At 47.5% G+C, this 25001-nt stretch overlaps 1 protein-coding gene across 1 annotated transcript; it reads right to left on the reverse strand.

Moving 5' to 3' along the window:
• Window positions 1-12400: 12400 nt before the first annotated feature.
• Window positions 12401-19874, reverse strand: LOC106604103 (vacuolar ATPase assembly integral membrane protein vma21). The gene is made up of 3 exons (XM_014198499.3): window positions 19703-19874; window positions 13443-13552; window positions 12401-12990 (listed from the first exon to the last, which is right to left on the reverse strand). The coding sequence occupies exons 1-3, from the start codon at window positions 19762-19764 to the stop codon at window positions 12851-12853; spliced, it is 312 nt and encodes a 103-aa protein (XP_014053974.1). The 5' UTR covers window positions 19765-19874; the 3' UTR covers window positions 12401-12850.
• Window positions 19875-25001: the final 5127 nt, after the last annotated feature.

Here is a 25001-nt window from a genome sequence, read left to right on the forward strand (position 1 = left end):
CCAGGTCTGGAGAGGAGAAACAACAAGGGATATAGTTCAGACTGTTTTAATGTTGACGTTTCAGCTCTAAAAGCTTTTCTCTGGAAAAGAGAAATGTCAAGCTGATGATCACACTCAGGAGAATAACTGTTCTTTAAAAGAATATAGGAGTCAGGGAACAACTTTATGTTGACAATGTATTGATACAAGCTGACGTTCGATCACACTCGAAAGGGCGACCATTCTTTATAAGAACGACCATGTCAAGGAAACGTGTAATGAAGGAATTAGGGGACATCAAAGTACATAACATGTTGGATACAATCATTGAAACTGTACAATTTCTGAGTCAATCATTTAATATGGGTAGGCAATCAATCAAACCTGTAGTGAGGAAGAAAGAGTTCTTAAAGAACCCTTCTCCTATTGTATGTATCCAACCAACAATCATCAGAAATGCTTGAGCTTAAATCCTAAAACACCAGACACATCGGACAGAAAAACATTCTCAAACGTACTAACGTAGACAAAAAAAACTGAACTTTCCTCCTACATAGTCAACAAACCCCAACCAAACACACCCTTGTCTATGTCCCAAATGACACCCCTTTCCCTATAAAAGTGCACTACTTTCAACCAGGGCCCACTAAATAGGCTGTGATATATAAAGTAGCCCCAGTATTCCCTGAGCTGTTGGACCTACCAGTCTCCGCAGGCGGTGTCGGCAGCACCGGGTCCGTAAACCACCACCGTCAGGTGTAGCCTGGCCATGGAGCTGGAGCGGTCTGGTCACAGCAATGCCAAACAATACTCAGCCAATCTCTGACCTGCGCTTTAAGAACCTTGGGCGATGGCCTAACACAGTGCAGCATCACGCCACGTAACACTCCGATAGCCAATAGCGAAACGATTAGGGAGACATGTGATCCATTCAACAAGTATTAATACTGACTGACCGCAACCTGACCTTCAGACAGACGGACACGGCTGCACCAGACAGACAGCCCGAGATATATTCTCCCAAGCAACGACTCAAACATCCATCTCACTAGAAGAATCTTACAACTAACTTCAGACAGACACTGTCTAAGACCTCTATTGTAACTGAAGAAATATAGCCACATTTTAAAACAGTCTTTAAACTATGCCAATCATAAAATACACCCAGATCAAAACAAGAGAAGTTATTGTATTCGAGTGAACAGATGTTTCATGGTCAGTAACTGCTCTCTTTCTGCAGAACCATTCTAGAATCTAGTCTGGAATTCTAGAAGAGAACTCCAGAACTCCAGAACACCTCAGATAGTCAGACCCTCTTCTTTTTTCTCCTCATGAATCTCATCATCATCATCATCATCATCATCATCATCCAAATGGTTAATAATAAAGAGAATCAGAGATATGATGGATTTTACCTTCAGCTGTGGTGGTACACAAAATGTGTACAAAGAAGGGTTAAATGAAATGAGTGTTTATTTCATATATCGAACCAGAAGGCTTGTGAACACGATGTGTTGGTGAAATGCTAATCATTCCCGCGACACTAGCCACTACCCTGCACCGTAGCAGAGCCCAGCGCAGCCCAGCGGGTCATATGGTCTCATATAAACTATTACCATACAATGCTGCCCTTTATCAGAGCCCCAACAAGACTCTGTGTTATTCGGATAAAACACCCTGCTTTCTGCCTACCCCCCCCCCCTGCAGAACATACAGTAGAAAGAATCTGTGTGGACACAAAAAGGCCTGAGTCCCATGCCACATTATTTATTGTGCTTGGAGGGGCGGGGCAGAGGGCTTCTGAGCCGAACCACTGAGCGAGAGAGCTGCGGAAAAAGAAGGGCGAGCAGTGGGCAAAATGAGATGTTTGCTGAATCATTCAAGAAACTATCAATCTGAAACATTTCCAAAAGTGGACAGTCAATGTCTTTGTGCTAGATACTGGGTGTTTATTTAGGGATTAGATGGTTATGATTGGTCCTGTTCCCCTGATCTATCCATTAGATGGTTCTGATTGGTCCTGTTCCCCTGATCTATCCATTAGATGGTTCTGATTGGTCCTGTTCCCCTGATCTATCCATTAGATGGTTCTGATTGGCTTGTTCCCCTGATCTATCACACAGCAAGCACCACACTCTACTGACAGAGACACAGCAAGCACCACGCTCTACCACGCTCTATCTGAGCCCCAAGCCCTGAGCCCCAAGCCCTGAGGACACAAGCCCTGAGCCCCAAGCCCTGAGCCCCAAGCCCTGAGCCCCAAGCCCTGAGCCCCAAGCCCTGAGCCCCAAGCCCTGAGGACACAAGCCCTGAGCCCCAAGCCCTGAGGACACAAGCCCTGAGCCCCAAGCCCTGAGCCCCAAGCCCTGAGCCCCAAGCCCTGAGCCCCAAGCCCTGAGGACACGTGTCATCACCTGGGGGAACCACCACAGAAAGGCTGTATTTGCTTATCCTTAACACATTCTCATCTACAGCAACGACCTGGGGACCAGTTACAGGTGAGAGGAGGGGGTGAATTTTTAGAATTAGGGTATCATTTTAGACCCAGCCATGAATCTTCAACATGACAGATGCGGAGACGGACAGAAAAGGCTATACGGACACTCCTGACCTGCAAACCGAAATGTACTTTCAGAATTGGTTAAAATTAGGTTAGGGTTAAGGGTTTAGATTAAGGTTAAGGTTAGGGATAAGGTAAAGGCAGTGCTTGACTTGGACTGAAATAGGTTCTGGTACTGTTTATATTCAGGTAGAGGAGCACCACAGTACTGTTGAGTACTAGCCACTTTAAACAATGCCACTTTATATAATGTTTCCATAACCTACATTACTCATCTCATATGTATATACTGTACTCTATACCATCTACTGCATCTTGCCATCTTGATGTAATGTATCACTAGCCACTTTAAACAATGCCACTTTATATAATGTTTTCATAACCTACATTACTGATCTCATATGTATATACTGTACTCTATACCATCTACTGCATCTTGCCATCCTGATGTAATGTATCACTAGCCACCTTAAACAATGCTGCTTTATATGTTTTCATACCCTACAATACTCATCTCAAATGTATATACTATACTCCATACCATCTATTACATCTTGCCTACGCCGTTCGGCCATCACTCATTTATATATTTGTATGTACATATTCGTATTCATTCCTTTACACTTGTGTGTACAAGGTAGTTGTTGTGGAATTGTTAGGTTATATTACTTGTTAGATATTACTGCACGGTCGGAACTAGAAGCACAAGCATTTCGCTACACTCGCATTAACACCTGCTAACCATGTGTATGTGACAAATAAAATTTGATTTGATCTCCTGCCCAAGTCAAGCACTAATTAAGAGTGAGTTTTCATTTTTTGGGTTAGTCGTTTTCCAGGTCATGAGTGTCCTTCCGTCCCTGAGAAACATTCCGGAAAGTATTCAAACCCCTTTCCTTTTTTCCACATTTTGTTAAGTTAAAGCCTTATTGTAAAATTGATTACATTTATTGTTTTCCCTCATCAATCTACACACAATACCCCATAATGACAAAGCATAAACAGATTTGACATTTTTGCCAATGTATTAACATTTAAAAAAAAAAAAAATAATCTTATTTATGTAAGTATTCAGACACTTTGCTATGAGACACGAAATTGACCTCAGCTGCATCCTGTTTCCATTGATCATCCTTGAGATGTTTCTACAACTTGATTGGAGTCCACCTGTGGTAAATTCAATTGATTGGACATGATTTGGAAAGGAACACACCTGTCTATATAAGGTCCCACAGTTGACAGAGCATGTCAGAGCAAAAACCAGGCCATGAGGTCGAAGGAATTGTCCGTAGAGCTCCGAGACAGGATTGTGTCGATGCACAGATCTGGGGAAGGGGACCAAAACATTTCTGCAGCATTGAAGGTCCCCAAGAACACAGTGGCCTCCATCATTCTTAAATGGAAGAAGTTTGGAACCACCAAGACTCTTCCTAGAGCTGGCCGCCCGGCCAAACTGACCAATCAGGGTAGAAAGCGCCTTGGTCAGGAAGGTGACCAAGAACCCTGATGGTCACTCTGACAGAGTTCCAGAGTTCCTCTGAGGAGATGGGAGAACCTTCCAGAAGGACAACCATCTCTGCAGCACTCCACCAATCAGGCCTTTATGGTAGAGTGGCCAGACGGAAGCCACTCCTCAGTAAAAGGCACAGTCGGCTTGGAGTTTACCAAAAGGCACCTAAAGGACTCGGACCGTGAGAAATGGTCTTTTCTTTTTATTGGCCAGTCTGAGATATGGCATCCCAGAGTCGCCTCTTCACTGTTGACGTTGAGACTGGTGTTTTGTGTGTGATCTGCTGGAAAACTGTTTGGATTTAAGTACAACTTTTGTATGACCGAGAGATTAAATTATTTAATATTTAATAATTTCAGCCCTCTGAATGAACATTGAACTAACCCATTATATAAATAGACCCATCTAATTTTGTCTGGCTTGCCATTCCAAATAAAGCGGAATATATTTTGCACATATAATTAAAAAAAAATAAAGTTGTTCGGCAGGGCCATAAGTAAATTGGAAAATGATAGAATTAATCAGAGTGTATTTTCCTTTACTTTACATATGATTATTATTTTTTAATTTAAGTAGGCAAGTCAGTTAAGAACAAATTCTTATTTACAATGACGGCCTAAAGTGGGTTAACTGCCTTGTTCAGGGGAAGAACGACAGATTTTTTAACTTGTCAGCTCGTGGATTCGATCTAGCAACCTTTCGGTTACTGGCTCAACGCTCTAACCACTAGCAGGGGCGGTTCTGGGGGTGAGGGCAGTGCCTCTGTGACAACAATTTGGGACCCCCGTGTGGCCCCCCTAAATGTGGAGTATGAAATCACTTTTACATAACTCATTTTTGCTATCGTTCCTTTTTTTACATCCATTATTAGACAGTGGCAACGCGGAACACTAATGATTATGAACATGGTCTTTTGCCTGCAATGCAGTGAAGAAAACGATATGACAACAATAACGTCTAATGTAACTGGCCCCTCTAACAGTACAACTGGCCCCCTCTAACAGTACAACTGGCCCCCTCTAACAGTACAACTGGCCCCTCTAACAGTACAACTGGCCCCCTCTAACAGTACAACTGGCCCCTCTAACAGTACAACTGGCCCCTCTAACAGTACAACTGGCCCCTCTAACAGTACAACTGGCCCCCTCTAACAGTACAACTGGCCCCTCTAACAGTACAACTGGCCCCTCTAACAGTACAACTGGCCCCTCTAACAGTACAACTGGCCCCAGTTGAAATGGTCTAGAACAGCCACTGACCACTAGGCTACCTGCCGCCCCATATAAATATATTGCTTTTTCAGTCTCTCGGTCCCAGCTTTGATGCACCTGTACTGACCTCGCCTTCTGGATGTTAGCGGGGTGAACAGGCAGTGGCTCGGGTGGTTGTTGTCCTTGATGATCTCCTTGGACTTCCTGTAACACCGGGCGCTCCTTCGTCTGCTCGAAGTACTTTGCTTCCTCTTTTTCAGAATATCGTTAGGTGAATCATGGATGACGAACATCACAGCATTGTTGCGTTAGTCGTTTGTTTAATGTAAATATTTTTCCTTTATGATCGGGACCTGTTAGTGCTAATTGTGATAACTGCACTGTGATTTTAATTTGATAAAATATTAGCTTAGGTATTTTTTTTTAATAAACATTAACAATCCCAATGTTGTTTAAATATTTAAAATGTTCACACCCTTAATTGGAACTATTTATAAAATAGTATTATTTATGATGCATGATATGGGTGAGAAGTCCAACAGCCCACCAGGTGGCGCAAGACACTACAGTGAAAACACTCCTACAATGGGGAGACTACTCCTACACTGAGCTAACAGGGACTTGTTCTGCATGGTGGTTTGAGAGTCATATATAATGATGTCTGTGTGTCTGTCAGTAGAGCGTGGTGCTTGCTGTGTCTGTCAGTAGAGCGTGGTGCTTGCTGTGTCTGTCAGTAGAGCGTGGTGCTTGCTGTGTCTGTCAGTAGAGCGTGGTGCTTGCTGTGTCTGTCAGTAGAGCGTGGTGCTTGCTGTGTCTGTCAGTAGAGCGTGGTGCTTGCTGTGTATCTGTCAGTAGAGCGTGGTGCTTGCTGTGTCTGTCAGTAGAGCGTGGTGCTTGCTGTGTCTCTGTCAGTAGAGCGTGGTGCTTGCTGTGTCTGTCAGTAGAGCGTGGTGCTTGCTGTGTCTGCCAGTAGAGCGTGCTGCTTGCTGTGTCTGCCAGTAGAGCGTGCTGCTTGCTGTGTATCTGTCAGTAGAGCGTGGTGCTTGCTGTGTCTGTCAGTAGAGCGTGGTGCTTGCTGTGACTGTCAGTAGAGCGTGGTGCTTGCTGTGACTGTCAGTAGAGCGTGGTGCTTGCTGTGTCTGTCAGTAGAGCGTGGTGCTTGCTGTGTCTCTGTCAGTAGAGCGTGGTGCTTGCTGTGTGTCTGTCAGTAGAGCGTGGTGCTTGCTGTGTGTCTGTCAGTAGAGCGTGGTTCTTGCTGTGTCAGTCAGTAGAGCGTGGTGCTTGCTGTGTCTGCCAGTAGAGCGTGCTGCTTGCTGTGTCTGTCAGTAGAGCGTGGTGCTTGCTGTGTATCTGTCAGTAGAGCGTGGTGCTTGCTGTGTCTGTCAGTAGAGCGTGGTGCTTGCTGTGACTGTCAGTAGAGCGTGGTGCTTGCTGTGACTGTCAGTAGAGCGTGGTGCTTGCTGTGTCTGTCAGTAGAGCGTGGTGCTTGTTGTGTCTCTGTCAGTAGAGCGTGGTGCTTGCTGTGTGTCTGTCAGTAGAGCGTGGTGCTTGCTGTGTGTCTGTCAGTAGAGCGTGGTGCTTGCTGTGTCTGTCAGTAGAGCGTGGTGCTTGCTGTGTCTGTCAGTAGAGCGTGGTGCTTGCTGTGTCTGCCAGTAGAGCGTGGTGCTTGCTGTGTATCTGTCAGTAGAGCGTGGTGCTTGCTGTGTATCTGTCAGTAGGGCGTGGTGCTTGCTGTGTCTGTCAGTAGAGCGTGGTGCTTGCTGTGTCTCTGTCAGTAGAGCGTGGTGCTTGCTGTGTGTCTGTCAGTAGAGCGTGGTGCTTGCTGTGTCTGTCAGTAGAGCGTGGTGCTTGCTGTGTATCTGTCAGTAGAGCGTGGTGCTTGCTGTGTATCTGTCAGTAGAGCGTGGTTCTTGCTGTGTATCTGTCAGTAGAGCGTGGTTCTTGCTGTGTCAGTCAGTAGAGCGTGGTGCTTGCTGTGTCTGTCAGTAGAGCGTGCTGCTTGCTGTGTCTGCCAGTAGAGCGTGCTGCTTGCTGTGTCTGTCAGTAGAGCGTGGTGCTTGCTGTGTATCTGTCAGTAGAGCGTGGTGCTTGCTGTGTCTGTCAGTAGAGCGTGGTGCTTGCTGTGACTGTCAGTAGAGCGTGGTGCTTGCTGTGACTGTCAGTAGAGCGTGGTGCTTGCTGTGTCTGTCAGTAGAGCGTGGTGCTTGCTGTGTCTCTGTCAGTAGAGCGTGGTGCTTGCTGTGTGTCTGTCAGTAGAGCGTGGTGCTTGCTGTGTGTCTGTCAGTAGAGCGTGGTGCTTGCTGTGTCTGTCAGTAGAGCGTGGTGCTTGCTGTGTCTGTCAGTAGAGCGTGGTGCTTGCTGTGTATCTGTCAGTAGAGCGTGGTGCTTGCTGTGTCTGTCAGTAGAGCGTGGTGCTTGCTGTGACTGTCAGTAGAGCGTGGTGCTTGCTGTGACTGTCAGTAGAGCGTGGTGCTTGCTGTGTCTGTCAGTAGAGCGTGGTGCTTGCTGTGTCTCTGTCAGTAGAGCGTGGTGCTTGCTGTGTGTCTGTCAGTAGAGCGTGGTGCTTGCTGTGTGTCTGTCAGTAGAGCGTGGTTCTTGCTGTGTCTGCCAGTAGAGCGTGCTGCTTGCTGTGTCTGTCAGTAGAGCGTGGTGCTTGCTGTGTATCTGTCAGTAGAGCGTGGTGCTTGCTGTGTCTGTCAGTAGAGCGTGGTGCTTGCTGTGACTGTCAGTAGAGCGTGGTGCTTGCTGTGACTGTCAGTAGAGCGTGGTGCTTGCTGTGTCTGTCAGTAGAGCGTGGTGCTTGCTGTGTCTCTGTCAGTAGAGCGTGGTGCTTGCTGTGTGTCTGTCAGTAGAGCGTGGTGCTTGCTGTGTGTCTGTCAGTAGAGCGTGGTGCTTGCTGTGTCTGTCAGTAGAGCGTGGTGCTTGCTGTGTCTGTCAGTAGAGCGTGGTGCTTGCTGTGTCTGTCAGTAGAGCGTGGTGCTTGCTGTGTCTGTCAGTAGAGCGTGGTGCTTGCTGTGTCTGTCAGTAGAGCGTGGTGCTTGCTGTGTCTGTCAGTAGAGCGTGGTGCTTGCTGTGTCTGTCAGTAGAGCGTGGTGCTTGCTGTGTGTCTGTCAGTAGAAGCGTGGTGCTTGCTGTGTCTGTCAGTAGAGCGTGGTGCTTGCTGTGTCTGTCAGTAGAGCGTGGTGCTTGCTGTGTATCTGTCAGTAGAGCGTGGTGCTTGCTGTGTCTGTCAGTAGAGCGTGGTGCTTGCTGTGACTGTCAGTAGAGCGTGGTGCTTGCTGTGACTGTCAGTAGAGCGTGGTGCTTGCTGTGACTGTCAGTAGAGCGTGGTGCTTGCTGTGTCTGTCAGTAGAGCGTGGTGCTTGCTGTGTGTCTGTCAGTAGAGCGTGGTGCTTGCTGTGTCTGTCAGTAGAGCGTGGTGCTTGCTGTGTCTGTCAGTAGAGCGTGGTGCTTGCTGTGTCTGTCAGTAGAGCGTGGTGCTTGCTGTGTCTGTCAGTAGAGCGTGGTGCTTGCTGTGTCTGTCAGTAGAGCGTGGTGCTTGCTGTGTCTGTCAGTAGAGCGTGGTGCTTGCTGTGTCTGTCAGTAGAGCGTGGTGCTTGCTGTGTCTGTCAGTAGAGCGTGGTGCTTGCTGTGTCTGTCAGTAGAGCGTGGTGCTTGCTGTGTCTGTCAGTAGAGCGTGGTGCTTGCTGTGTCTCTGTCAGTAGAGCGTGGTGCTTGCTGTGTCAGTCAGTAGAGCGTGGTGCTTGCTGTGTCTGTCAGTAGAGCGTGGTGCTTGCTGTGTCTCTGTCAGTAGAGCAGGTGCTTGCTGTGTCTCCACCGATAAATCCACGATAACCGAGAATTTCAATAAGCATTTCTCTACGGCTGGCCATGCTTTCCACCTGGCTAGTCCAACCCCGGCCAACAGCGCCGCCCCCCCACAGCTACTTGCCTGAGCCTCCCCAGCTTCTCCTTCATCCAAATCCAGATCGCAGATGTTCTGAAAGAGCTGCAAAACCTGGACCCGTACAAATCAGCTGGGCTAGACAATCTGGACCCTCTCTTTCTAAAATTATCTGCCGCAATTGTTGCAACCCTTATTACCAGTCTGTTCAACCTCTCTTTCGTATCGTCCGAGATCCCCAAAGATTGGAAAGCTGCCGCGGTCATCCCCCTCTTCAAAGGGGGTGACACTCTAGACCCAAACTGCTATAGACCGATATCCATCCTACCCTGTCTTTCTAAGGTCTTCGAAAGCCAAGTTAACAAACAGATTACCGACCATTTCGAATCCCACCGTACCTTCTCCGCTATGCAATCTGGTTTCAGAGCTGGTCATGGGTGCACCTCAGCCACGCTCAAGGTACTAAACGACATCATAATTGCCAGAGTTCAGTGTGTCAAATCGGAGGGCCTGTTGTCCGGACCTCTGGCAGTCTCTATGGGGGTACCACAGGGTTCAATTCTCGAGCCGACTCTCTTCTCTGTATATATCAATGATGTCGCTCTTGCTGCTGGTGATTCTCTGATCCACCTCTACGCAGACGACACCATTCTGTATACTTCTGGCCCTTCTTTGGACACTGTGTTAACTAACCTCCAGACGAGCTTCAATGCCATACAACTCTCCTTCCATGGCCTCCAACTGCTCTTAAACGCAAATAAAACCAAATGCATGCTTTTCAACCGTTCGCTGCCCACACGCCCGACTAGCATCACTATTCTGGACGGTTCTGACCTAGAATATGTGGACAACTACAAATACCTAGGTGTCTGGTTAGACTGTAAACTCTCCTTCCAGACTCACATTAAGCATCTCCAATCCAAAATTAAATCTAGAATCGGCTTCCTATTTTGCAACAAAGCATTCTTCACTCATGCTGCCAGACATACCCTCGTAAAACTGACTATCCTACCGATCCTCGACTTCGGTGATGTCATCTACAAAATAGCTTCCAATACTCTACTCAGCAAACTGGATGTAGTCTATCACAGTGCCATCCGTTTTGTCACCAAAGCCCCATATACCACCCACCACTTGCGACCTGTATGCTCTTGTCGGCTGGCCCTCGCTTCATACTCGTCGCTAAACCCACTGGCTCCAGGTCATCTATAAGTCTCTGCTAGGTAAAGCCCCGCCTTATCTCAGCTCACTGGTCACCATAGCAGCACCCACCCTTGGCACACGCTCCAGCAGGTATATCTCACTGGTCATCCCCAAAGCCAATTCCTCCTTTGGCTGCCTTTCCTTCCAGTTCTCTGCTGCCAATGACTGGAACGAATTGCAAAAATCGCTGAAGTTGGAGACTTACATTTCCCTCACTAACTTTAAACATCAGCTATCTGAGCAGCTAACCGATCGCTGCAGCTGTACATAGCCCATCTGTAAATAGCCCATCCAATCTACCTACCTCATCCCCATATTGTTTTTATTTACTTTCTGCTCTTTTTGCACACCAGTATCTCTACTTACACACCATCATCATCTGCTCATCATCATCTGCTCATCTATCACTCCAGTGTTAATCTGCTAAATTGTAATTACTTCGCCACTATGGCCTATTTATTGCCTTACCTCCTCACGCCATTTGCACACACTGTATATAGACTTTATTTTATTTTTCTGTTGTGTTATTAACTGTATGTTTGTTTATTCCATGTGTAACTCTGTGTTGTTGTGTCGAACTGCTTTGCTTTATCTTGACCAGGTCGCAGTTGGAAATGAGAACTTGTTCTCAACTGGCTTACCTGGTTTTTAAATAAAGGTGAATTAAAAATAATTTTTAAAAAATGTAGTGGATAAGATAGGAGCATCTACTAACAGGACTAAAATGTTTCTACAGTTCATCAGAGTACGGGTCATTGATCCTTCGACTTGTTTAATGTTTCATCATAACAACCACTGTGGACTTGAAATGCTCCTCTCTCGAGTACCCTGACGATTAAACTACAGTCCTGAAGACATCAAATTACAACCAAAAATAAAACGTTTACAGACAGTCACACAAATAAAACACACCGTTCATAAACGAATCCAGGCAACTCAACAAGGACGGACAGATCAAACCACAACAGCAGTGACATGATGTTGGTCACAACAGAAAACAAAATGGCACCTTATTCTCTGTATAATCCACTACGTTTGGTCAAACAGCCTTATGGGGGGGGGGGGGGGGGGGCCCTGGTCAAACAGCCTTACGGGGGGGGGGGGGGCCTGGTCAAACAGCCTTACGGGGGGGGGGGGGCCTGGTCAAACAGCCTTACGGGGGGGGGGGCCCTGGTCAAACAGCCTTACGGGGGGGGGGGGGGCCTGGTCAAACAGCCTTACGGGGGGGGGGGGCCCTGGTCAAACAGCCTTACGGGGGGGGGGCCCTGGTCAAACAGCCTTACGGGGGGGGGGGGGGCCCTGGTCAAACAGCCTTACGGGGGGGGGGCCCTGGTCAAACAGCCTTACGGGGGGGGGGGCCCTGGTCAAACAGCCTTACGGGGGGGGGGGGGGGGCCCTGGTCAAACATCCTTACGGGGGGGCCCTGGTCAAACAGCCTTACGGGGGGGGCCCTGGTCAAACAGCCTTACGGGGGGGGGCCCTGGTCAAACAGCCTTACGGGGGGGGGCCCTGGTCAAACAGCCTTACGGGGGGGGCCCTGGTCAAACAGCCTTACGGGGGGGGCCCTGGTCAAACAGCCTTACGGGGGGGGGGGGGGGGCCCTGGTCAAACAGCCTTATTGGGGGGGCCCTGGTCAAACAGCCTTACGGGGGGGGGGGGGGCCTGGTCAAACAGCCTTACGGGGGGGGGGGCCCTGGTCAAACAGCCTTACGGGGGGGGGGCCCTGGTCAAACAGCCTTACGGGGGGGGGGCCCTGGTCAAACAGCCTTACGGGGGGGGGCCCTGGTCAAACAGCCTACGGGGGGGGGGGGGGGGGCCCTGGTCAAACAGCCTTACGGGGGGGGGGGGGCCCTGGTCAAACAGCCTTATTGGGGGGGGCCCCTGATCAAACAGCCTTATTGGGGGGGGCCCTGGTCAAACAGCCTTACAGGGGGGGCCCTGGTCAAACAGCCTTATTGGGGGGGGGGGGCCCTGGTCAAACAGCCTTATTGGGGGGGGGGGCCCTGGTCAAACAGCCTTATTGGGGGGGCCCTGGTCAAACAGCCTTACCGGGGGGGGGGCCCTGGTCAAACGTAGTGCATTAAATAGGGAATAGGGTTGGAAGCAGACAATACATTCCTTCATGCGCGCTCCAGTTGTGAACTGGCATTTCACAGCCGTCTCTGGCCGGGGCCCAGTTTATGGCAGGGACGGTGTTCAGTCTGTTACAAAATACACGGAGCTAGGAGAAGCTCACATAAACACCCAATACATTATTCTCTCGCACCACCAGCAGATGGACTTTGGAACCCCTCCATGGCTGGCAGGCTGCGAGATGTTGGGCTGGAGAGAAGCCAGGCTGGGCTGGGGGCTGGAGAGAAACCAGGCTGGGCTGGGGGCTGGAGAGAAGCCAGGCTGGGCTGGGGGCTAGAGAGAAGCCAGGCTGGAGTGAGGGCTGGAAGTGGCTGGGCCTCCATCCCTTGGTCCATGCTTTCTCTGGGCCAGCAGCAGGGCCAGGTTAAGGGTTAGTCGTGTTTTCCCTTGTCCTTGGTGGATCCCTCGTTCCAGGCCACGTAGACAAACAGAGCCAGGACCACATGTACGGCCAGCACAGCTACGATGGCAGCATAGAAATAACTGTCTGAGTTAGACATCTGTAGGGAACCTGGAGAGAGGAGAGAGAGAGAGAGAGTTGGGGAGGAAGGAGAGGTGAGGAAGGAGAGGAGGAGAGAGAGGTGAGGAGGAGAGAGAGGTGAGGAGGAGAGAGAGGTGAGGAGGAGAGGGGAGGAGGAGAGAGCAGGAGAGGTGAGGAGGAGAGAGAGGAAGGAGAGCAAGAGAGGTGAGGAGGAGAGAGAGGAAGGAGAGGGGAGGAGGAGGAGAGAGAGATGGGGAGGAAGGAGAGCAGGAGAGGTGAGGAGGAGAGGAGCAGAGAGAGGAAGGAGAGGGGAGGAGGAGCGATAGGTGGGAGGAAGGAGAGAGGAGGAGGGGAGAGAGGTGGGGAGGAAGGACAGGGGAGGAGGGGAGAGAGGAAGGAAGAAGAAAGTCAATTCAAATAAATTGTTTTGAATATTGATTGGGATATTTAGGCCGCGTCTCAGACAAGAAATAATGATTTACCTTCAAAGATGTATGCCTTTGATGCGAAGTACAGTCCTATGGGCAGGGTGACCATCAGGATGGTGAAGAAGAGAAGAGTTTTCAGAGCAGACACCAGAGAACTGTCATTCCTGCAGGAGAGACAACATACATCCTCCATCATATCATGTCTTGGCGTTGGCTCTGGGTGAGTACATTATGTGAACTGCATGTGTTTGATATTATTGAATGCCTAGACCTACTGTTAGCTATGGGACGCTAATACAGACAGAGCTAGTTAAAATACCTTAGAACAGTGGTGCTGCCCTCTAGTGGGGAAACTCAGAATGATCAACACTGTAGACCAGTGGTGCTGCCCTCTAGTGGGGAAACTCAGAATGATCAACACTGTAGACCAGTGGTGCTGCCCTCTAGTGGGGAAACTCAGAATGATCAACACTGTAGACCAGTGGTGCTGCCCTCTAGTGGGGAAACTCAGAATGATCAACACTGTATACCAGTGGTGCTGCCCTCTAGTGGGGAAACTCAGAATGATCCACACTGTAGACCAGTGGTGCTGCCCTCTAGTGGGGAAACTCAGAATGATCAACACTGTAGACCAGTGGTGCTGCCCTCTAGTGGGGAAACTCAGAATGATCAACACTGTAGACCAGTGGTGCTGCCCTCTAGTGGGGAAACTCAGAATGATCCACACTGTAGACCAGTGGTGCTGCCCTCTAGTGGGGAAACTCAGAATGATCAACACTGTAGACCAGTGGTGCTGCCCTCTAGTGGGGAAACTCAGAATGATCAACACTGTAGACCAGTGGTGCTGCCCTCTAGTGGGGAAACTCAGAATGATCAACACTGTAGACCAGTGGTGCTGCCCTCTAGTGGGGAAACTCAGAATGATCAACACTGTAGACCAGTGGTGCTGCCCTCTAGTGGGGAAACTCAGAATGATCAACACTGTATACCAGTGTTTCTCAACTGGTTCTGCCTGGGGACCCAAATTTGACAATGGCTATTGAGTCGTGACCCAATATCATGGACTGTCCGATGGGTCCATGTTGTAATGCAGGCTTCACAAAACAATAGACTGTCTCAATGGTCTACTACTATGGTATTAAAGACAGTCATTACGCAGACAAATTAACGGAGAAAACATGTATTATTAACTGAAGAGAATGAGCTGTTTAATGAAGAGACCAGTTCAGCAGGGGGATGTAATACATGATCAGAACATCAAGACCAGGCCTATAATGTTAACAGGAACACACACCAGGCCTATAATGTTAACAGGAACACACACCAGGCCTATAATGTTAACAGGAACACACACCAGGCCTATAATGTTAACAGGAACACACACCAGTCCTATAATGTTAACAGGAACACACACCAGTCCTATAATGTTAACAGGAACACACACCAGTCCTATAATGTTAATGAACAGGAACACACACCAGGCCTATAATGTTAACAGGAACACACACCAGTCCTATAATGTTAACAGGAACACACACCAGGCCTATAATGTTAACAGGAACACACACCAGTCCTATAATGTTAACAGGAACACACACCAGTCCCATAATGTTAACAGGAACACACACCAGTCCTATAATGTTAACAGGAACACACACCAGTCCTATAATGTTAACAGGAACACACACCAGTCCTATAATGTTAACAGGAACACACACCAGGCCTATAATGTTAACAGGAACACACACCAGTCCTATAATGTTAACGAACAGGAACACACACCAGTCCTATAATGTTAACAGGAACACACACCAGTCCTATAATGTTAACGAACAGGAACACACACCAGTCCTATAATGTTAACAGGAACACACACCAGTCCTATAATGTTAACAGGAACACACACCAGTCCTATAATGTTAACAGGAACACACACCAGGCCTATAATGTTAACAGGAACACACACCAGGCCTATAATGTTAACAGGAACACACACCAGTCCTATAATGTTAACAGGAACACACACCAGTCCTATAATGTTAACAGGAACACACACCAGTCCTATAATGTTAACAGGAACACACACCAGTCCTATAATGTTAACAGGAACACACACCAGTCCTATAATGTTAACAGGAACACACACCAGTCCTATAATGTTAACAGGAACACACACCAGTCCTATAATGTTAACAGGAACACACACCAGGCCTATAATGTTAACAGGAACACACACCAGGCCTATAATGTTAACAGGAACATACACCAGTCCTATAATGTTAACAGGAACACACACCAGTCCTATAATGTTAACAGGAACACACACCAGGCCTATAATGTTAACAGGAACACACACCAGCCCTATAATGTTAATGAACAGGAACACACACCAGGCCTATAATGTTAACAGGAACACACACCAGTCCCATAATGTTAATGAACAGGAACACACACCAGTCCTATAATGTTAACAGGAACACACACCAGGCCTATAATGTTAACAGGAACACACACCAGTCCTATAATGTTAACAGGAACACACACCAGTCCTATAATGTTAACAGGAACACACACCAGGCCTATAATGTTAACAGGAACACACACCAGTCCTATAATGTTAACAGGAACACACACCAGTCCTATAATGTTAACAGGAACACACACCAGGCCTATAATGTTAACAGGAACACACACCAGGCCTATAATGTTAACAGGAACACACACTAGTGTTTAAAATAGTTTTTGTTCTATCATTAGGAATTACTAATCATCAATAACCATGTGAATAGTCTCATAACCATGAAAAGTGTTAAAAGGTGTTTGTTAACCAGTTCAATAGCATGTAATATGAATGTAATATAAATGTAATATGAATGTAATATAAATGTAATATGAATGACCAATAATAAAGAACATAAAGAACAATAACTCATTAACCTGTGTGTGTGTGGTGTGTGGTGTGTGGTGTGTGTGGTGTGTGGGTGTGTGTGGTGTGTGTGTGTGTGGTGTGTGGTGTGTGGTGTGTGTGGTGTGTGTGTGTGTGTGGTGTGTGTGTGTGTGTGTGTGTGTGTGTGGTGTGTGTGTGTGTGTGTGTGGTGTGTGTGTGTGTGTGTGTGTGTGTGTGTGTGTGTGTGTGTGTGTGTGTGTGTGTGTGTGTGTGTGTGTGGTGTGTGTGTGTGTGTGTGTGGTGTGTGTGTGGTGTGTGTGTGGTGTGTGGTGTGTGTGTGTGGTGTGTGGTGTGTGGTGTGTGTGTGTGTGTGTGTGTGGTGTGTGGTGTGTGTGGTGTGTGTGGTGTGTGTGTGGTGTGTGTGTGTGTGTGTGTGTGTGTGTGTGTGTGTGTGTGTGTGTGTGTGTGTGTGTGTGTGTGTGTGTGTGTGTGTGTGTGTGTGTGTGTGTGTGTGTGTGTGTGTGTGTGTGTGTGTGTGTGTGTGTGTGTGTGTGTGTGTGTGTGTGTGTGTGTGTGTGTGGTGTGTGTGTGTGTGTGTCATCAGTGGAAAAGCTGCGGGGTGTTTCGTCAATAAGTTTATTGAATTCTGGGGTGATGGTTGACAAGTCAACTCGGAGGTCATGCTGGCTGTCCGGTTTGTTTTCAGCACGGCCCTTGGCAAGGTGACGCTTCCCATCTCCACTCGAAAGGGGGTCCGGTATCCTGTCCAGGTGCGGTAGAGAGAGCGAGAGAGAGTTGAAAACAGCAGGTCCGGGACAAGGTAGCACGTCCGGTGAATAGGTCAGGGTTCCATAGCTCCTCCAGGAAGTAGTGGCAAAACTTTCCATACAGCTCGACAAGATGTTGAATGTTTTTTTGGGGGGGGGTTTTCTTCCAGTGTGTCGCCGTGTGCCCCCCTCCCTTGCATTGACACATTGAGAAAATTCAGATGATGAAAAATATCTCCCAGGTAGGCAACCTGCGCGAACCATTCCTCACAATCAAAATATGTTCTGCCAGAGGTGACTTGTTTCCCCGAAAGAAACGCAGGTATCTCAACGCGAAGCTCATAAAGGTGAGCCAACACTTTACCCCTGGAAAGACAGCGGACCTCCGCATGATAAAACACCTGCTGGTCCTCCTCCCTCATATCGCTGCAGACGGCCAGACGGCCTGCTTTTCCTGGAACTCTTTTTAAAAAAAATAATTGACCCACTTGATCACATATCCACTGTGTTAAAGACAGCCTCTGGTCAGTCCCACGGAGCCCAGGTACATATCCACTGTGTTAAAGACAGCCTCTAGCCTGTCCTAAAGGTATTATCCCAGACGTGTCTAACAGACCCATTAGAATGGCCTGGTTAGCCACACTCATCAAGCTGCAGTGGGTAATGGCTGTTTTCACTGATGTCTGGTGTGTCCTGGATTCTTCTCCTGGTGTCCTCTCTGATGTCTGGTGTGTCCTGGATTCTTCTCCTGGTGTCCTCTCTGATGTCTGGTGTGTCCTGGATTCTTCTCCTGGTGTCCTCTCTGATGTCTGGTGTGTCCTGGATTCTTCTCCTGGTGTCATTGGATAGGTGTGTGGTTTTAAGTTTATTGGCGTGTGACTCTCCCAAGATTTCAGTGCACATATCAATCAAATGTATGTATAAAGCCCTTCTTACATCAGCTGATATCACAAAGTGCTGTACAGAAACCCAGCCTAAAACCCCAAACAGCAAGCAATGCAGGTGTAGAAGCACGGTGGCTAGGATTAATATCCCTAGAAAGGCCAAAACCTAGGAAGAAACCTAGAGAGGAACCAGGCTCTGAGGGCCAGGCGGAGATTATAACAGAACATAGCCAAGATGTTCAAACGTTTATAGATGACCAGCAGGGTCAGATAATAATCACAGTGGTTGTAGAGGGTGCAACAAGTCAGCACCTCAGGAGTAAATGTCAGTTGGCTTTTCATAGCCGATCATTGAGAGCATCTCTACAGCTCCTGCTGTCTCTAGAGAGTTGAAATCAGCAGGTCTGGGACAGGTAGCACGTCCGGTGAACAGGTCAGGGTTCCAGCAGGTCTGGGACAGCATGTCTGGGACAGGTAGCACGTCCGGTGAACAGGTCAGGGTTCCAGCAGGTCTGGGACAGCATGTCTGGGACAGGTAGCACGTCCGGTGAACAGGTCAGGGTTCCATAGCCGCAGGCAGAACAGTTGAAACTGGAGCAGCAGCACGGCCAGGTGAACAGGTCAGGGTTCCATAGCCGCAGGCAGAACAGTTGAAACTGGAGCAGCAGCATATCAATAGCAGCAGGTGTGGGCTTTTTTGCACTTAGCGCAAAGTGCCTTTTCATGTACGGGACATACGTTTGTCAATGAATCTTGTGAGGCCTCCAGATATTGACTTTTTTTTTTTTTAAGTCAGCTGTCTTATCTTTGTGGCTTGGATGCTTGGTGTCCAGATGTCTTTTCATTTTGGAGGGTTTCATGCTCTCATTAGCCAACAGCTCGTTGCGTAGGACACATAGTGGTCTATCCAGACCCCTGCCGGTCTTCTTTATATGGAAAACCATATTCGATGAAGTCGGAGTCATATCTTCTCCTCTCGACAGGGGTCCGGGTTGTCTGCCTTGTCGTTGACATTGGAAGCAGCAGTGGATGAAGAGGGAGGATGAAGAGGGACCAACATTTTAAAAATGTGTCTATGATTTTACTCTGACAGCTTACTATCCACGTGTGCAATGCCTGCAGAACACCTCTGGATAGTTAGCTGTCAATCAAGCTAACTGAAAATCTGTATTATCTGATTGGACGTGTCACATTTAAAACAAAACAATGTGTCAGAATGACATTTTTATTGGATCAGTGTGTGTGTGTGTCTAGAAATCTGTAATTTCATTGGATCATAATTGTATTGGTCAGTGTGTGTGTGTGTGTATGTGTGTGTGCCTAGAAATCTGTCATTTCATTGGATCATTATTGTATTGGTCAGTGAGTGTGTGACATTTCTCCACTACGGACCAGCTACACGTGTAAATTCAGCAACAATAAGCGGTGCGACGACATCCTTTCAATATAAAAGTTTCGATGCGGCGGTTACCTTTCAAAATATATATATATTTTTGTATGTGTTATATACATATTTTTTCTTACACAAGTGCCACGACCCCCCCAGTTAGGAATCACTGTCCTTATACATCAAAGGTGCTGGCTAAAGCGCCGAGCTAGCTATCTAATGAATGGGCTAACTAACTAGCTAGTGTTAGAGCTAGCTATCTAATGAATGGGCTAACTAACTAGCTACTGTTAGAGCTAGCTATCTAATGAATGGGCTAACGCTAACTAACTAGCTACTGTTAGTAACGTTAGCTAATACGACGACTGGGATAATTAGCATTCTCTTACCCTCTGAAATCTGGGGCACCAGCATACGTGTTGCTAAGAGGTGTTTTGGCATATCCTTCCATTTCTCTGAGAAATACAGCAAATACAACAAGAAAATGTATATGGAATAGACAGAGGGTGAGCTGTCGTCGCTATGGATATTTTCAACACTTCCGCATTTGATCACGGGACAAGCACGTGACTTCTTTTCCATTGGCTCGGTGCGTCATCAACTGGGTTGGAAGGAAATGGCACTTGATTCACTTGAGAGTGTGTGTGTGTGTGTGTGTGTGTGTGTGTGTGTGTGTGTGTGTGTGTGTGTGTTGTGTGTGATGTAATCTCTGAAAGTGCTTGTAAGTAATCATTTCATTACAAGGTCTACACCTGTTGTATTCGACGCATGTGACAAATACAATTTTATTTGATGTAATCTCAAATCCAAATCAAATCAAACTTTATTTGTCACATGCGTCGAATACAAGTGTGGACCTTATCGTGAAATGCTTACTTACAAGCCCTTAACCAACAGTGCAGTTCAAGAAGAGTTAAGAAAATATTTACAAAATAAACAAAAGTAAAAAAAATAAAAATAAGTAACACAATAAAATAATAACGAGGCTATATACAGGGGGTAATGTGTCAATGTGCAGGGGTACAGGTAGGGGTGAAGTGACTATGCAAAGAATCTCTGTTGACTTCCAATGCATTAAACATGTTTAATAGCAGCAGGTGTGGGCAGTGGCTCGGGTGGTTGCTGTCCTTGATGATCTTTTTGGCCTTCCTGTGACATCGGGTGGTGTAGGTGTCCTGGAGGGCAGGTAGTTTGCCCCCGGTGATGCGTTGGGCAGACCGCACCACCCTCTGGCGAGCCCTGCGATTGCGGAGGGTGAAATTGCCATACCAGGCGGTGATACAGCCTGACAGGATGTCCCACTGTAGCTCAGTTGGTAGAGCATGGCGCTTGCAACGCCAGCGTTGTGGGTTCGATTCCCACGGGGGGCCAGTATTTAAAATGTAGTACAAATTTATGCACTCTACTGTAAGTCGCTCTGGATAAGAGCGTCTGCTAAATGACTAAAATGTAAAATCGTGAGGGTCTTAGGGGCCAAGCCAAATTTCTTCAGTCTCTTGAGGTTGAAGAGGCACTGTTGCACCTTCTTCACAACACTGTCTGTGTTAAGGGAACATTTCACGTCATCTGTGATGTTCACGCAGAGGAACTTCAATCTTTCGACCCTCTCCATTGCGGCCCTGTGGAAGTGGGCGTGCCCTCTCCGCTGTCTCCTTCATTTTGTTGACGTTGAGGGAGATGTTGTTTTCCTGACACAACTCCGCCGTTGCACTCACCTCCTCCTCGTAGGCCGTCTCGTCATAATTGGTAAATCAGGCCTACCAGTGTTGTGTCAGGCCTACCAATCCTTCTAACCCCCCCCTTAAAAGATTTAGATGTACTATTGTAAAGTGGTTGTTCCACTGGATATTATAAGGTGAATGCACCAATTTGTAAGTCGCTCTGGATAAGAGCGTCTGCTAAATGACTTAAATGTAAATGTTAAATGTAAATGTGTCGTCAGTAAAACTTGATGATTGAGTTGGAGATGTGCGTGGCCACGCAGTCATGGGTGAACAGGGAGTACAAGAGGGGGCTGAGCACAGTTGCACAGGGAGGGTGTTCAGAGCCAGAGCCTTGAGCTAACTGATGAGCTTGGATGGCAGGCGCTATGGTGTTGAAGGCCGAGCTGTTGTTGATGAAAAGTATTTTTACATAGTTTTTCCTCTTGTCCAGATGGGATAGGGCAGTGTGCAGTGCGATGGCGATAACATCGTCCGTGGATCTATTGGGGCGGTAAGCAAATTGAAGTGTCAGGTAAGGTAGAGGTGATATTATCCTCAACGAGCCTCTCAAAGCATTTCATGATGACAGAACTGAGTGTTATGTGGTAATAGTAATTTAGTTGAGATACTTTCACTTTCTTGGGAACAGGAATGATGGTGGTCATCCTAAAAACAAATGAGGACTACAAACTGGGAAATGGAGAGATTGAATATGTCCGTAAACACTCCAGCCAGCTGGTCTGCGCATGCTCCGAGGACGCGGCTTGTGATGCCGTCTGAGCCTTGCAATGGTTAACACTCCTTGAGAGTCATCGGGGGGTGTCGGCTTGTAGGGGAATGTACACGGCAGTGACTATAACCCGAAGAGAATTCTCTCAGGAGGTAATGCGGTCGGCATTTGATGGTGAGGTATTCCAGATCAGGACAACAAAAAGACTTGAGTTTCTGAGTGGTTAATCATGACCTCTCCACCTCTTTGTTTCCTGCAGAGTTCTTTGTTCCTGTCTGCGCAATGAACAGAGAACCCGGCAGGCTGGCTGGCTGACTGGCTGGCTGGCTGGCTGACTGGCTGGCTGGCTGGCTGACTGGCTGACTGGCTGACTGGCTGGTTGGCTGGTTGGCTGACTGGCTGACTGGCTGACTGGCTGGTGTGGGAGAAAGGTAGACTTGCTGAGGGAAAGAAAGATAGAAATACATTAGCTAGCGAAAGAGGAGACTGGCAGCAGGCCCTGAGTGGAGATAACAGATGGCCATACATCCCCAAGTAGGAACGGCCAGGCAAGCTGTATGTATGGCCATGACTTATGCCAAGCGTAAGCCTGCAATGCATGCATTATTTTCATATCCATATGAGGAGAGTCTAGCCATCAATATGCTAGAGCTAAAAGCAGATATGGGCGTTATCCAGCCACTACTATGTTAGAGCTAAAAGCAGATATGGGCGTTATCCAGCCACTACTATGTTAGAGCTAAAAGCAGATATGGGCGTTATCCAGCCACTACTATGTTAGAGCTAAAAGCAGATATGGGCGTTATCCAGCCACTACTATGTTAGAGCTAAAAGCAGATATGGGCGTTATCCAGCCACTACTATGTTAGAGCTAAAAGCAGATATGGGCGTTATCCAGCCACTACTATGTTAGAGCTAAAAGCAGATATGGGCGTTATCCAGCCACTACTATGTTAGAGCTAAAAGCAGATATGGGCGTTATCCAGCCACTACTATGTTAGAGCTAAAAGCAGATATGGGCGTTATCCAGCCACTACTATGTTAGAGCTAAAAGCAGATATGGGCGTTATCCAGCCACTACTATGCTAGAGCTAAAAGCAGATATGGGCGTTATCCATTGGGTTGAAAGAAAATGGTGGCAGAACGCATAGGGGGTTTTACTTCATTTACATAAAGGATGGACCTATGTATTGTATGTGCATAAAAGCAGAGCCGGGGCCGAAGGAAGGGAGTTGTTGTCCGCGGACCGGCTCGGCTTTACTACTCTGTATTAAAGTCTATATTGAATTTACAAGTTCTTGTAAGAAGTGTTATTCTTAAGACAATTTTCCACGACACTGGCTGGCTGGCTGGCTGACTGGCTGGCTGGCTGACTGGCTGGCTGGCTGACTGGCTGGCTGGCTGACTGGCTGGCTGACTGGCTGGCTGGCTGGCTGACTGGCTGGCTGGCTGACTGGCTGGCTGACTGGCTGGCTGACTGGCTGGCTGACTGGCTGGCTGACTGGCTGGCTGACTGGCTGGCTGGCTACCCAACAGTATCAGTTTGGGGCGCGGAGTCTTGAGGACAGGCACAAATAAACTCACATTTCTGCTGGCGAGGAAATCAGCCTGGTCTCATAGACTAGACATAACATAATACATGTAAATACGAAAACACTGAAATGAGTATGATATGTTACGTTTGTTATGAGACAGAAGATCACTTAATGCAAAAACAAAAGTAGGTTGGATGGGTAGGCGTGTCATGCGATCGTCTAGCAACCCAACGGTTGTCTGTTTGAATCTCATAACGGACAACTTTAGCATTTTAGCTAATTAGCATCTACTTACTACTTTTTTGTTACTTTGCAACTGCTTACCATATTAGCTAACCCCTAACCCCTAACCCTTACCCTAACCCCTAACCCTTACCCTAACCCCTAACCCTTACCCTAACCCCTAACCCCTAACCCTTACCCCTACCCTAACTCCTAACCCCTAACCCTTACCCTAACCCCTAACTCCTAACCCCTTACCTTTTACCATAACTCCTAACCCCTAACCCTTACCCTAACTCCTAACCCCTAACCCTTACCCTAACTCCTAACTCCTAACCCCTAACTCCTAACCCCTAACCCTTTAACCTAACTCCTAACCCCTTACCTTTTAACCTAACTCCTAACTCCTAACCCCTTACCTTTTAACCTAACTCCTAACTCCTAACCCCTAACTCCTAACTCCTAACCCCTAACCCCTAACCTTTTAACCTAACCCCTAACCCCTAACCCCTAACCCCTTACCTTTTAACCTAACTCCTAACCCCTAACCCCTAACCCTAACCCCTAACTCCTAACTCCTAACCCCTAACCCCTAACCATTTAACCTAACTCCTAACCCCTAACCTTTTAACCTAACTCCTAACACCTAACCCCTAACCTTTTAACCTAACTCCTAACTCCTAACTCCTAACCCCTAACCCCTAACCCGTAACCTTTTAACCTAACTCCTAACCTTAACGTTAGCCGCCTAGCTAACGTTAGCCACCACAACAAATTGGAACTCGTAACACATCATACCCTATTTTGCAAATTTGTAACATATCATACGAATTGTAAATTGTAAAATGTCATATGATCAAGACAAAGGAGATGATTGTGGACTACAGGCAAATGGGGACTGAGCACGCCCCCCCCCCCCCATTCTCATCGACGGGGCTGTAGTGGAGCAGGTCGAGAGCTTCAAGTTCCTTGGTGTCCACATCACCAACAAACTAGAAAGGTCCAAGCGCGTCAAGACAGTCGCGAAGAGTGACCTTGAAAGCTTTTTTATCAGCCCATGTAAACCTCTTCATTGGCACCAGGACACACATATTTATCTGTTGTTTCAACAACCAATGCCGCATGGCCTTCACACCTTAACCTGTTATGGATAGAGGGCAGTATTTTCACGGCCGGATAAAAAACGTACCCGATTTAATCTGATTATTACTCCTGCTCAGAAACTAGAATATGCATATAATTATTAGCTTTGGATAGAAAACACTCCAAAGTTTCTAAAACTGTTTGAATGGTGTCTGTGTGTATAACAGAACTCATTTGGCAGGCCAAAACCTGAGAAGATTCTGTACAGGAAGTACCCTGTCTGACCATTTCTTGGCCTTCTTGATCATCTCTATCCAAAACAAGGGATCTCTGCTGTAACGTGACACTTCCTACGGCTCCCATAGGCTCTCAGAAGGCGGCAAAAAGCTGAATGGTGGCTTTGCAGGCCCTGGCT

This window comes from Salmo salar, chromosome 05 (assembly GCF_965601325.2).
Source record: "Salmo salar chromosome 05, fSalSal1, whole genome shotgun sequence".
Classification (NCBI taxonomy): Eukaryota; Metazoa; Chordata; class Actinopteri; order Salmoniformes; family Salmonidae; genus Salmo; species Salmo salar.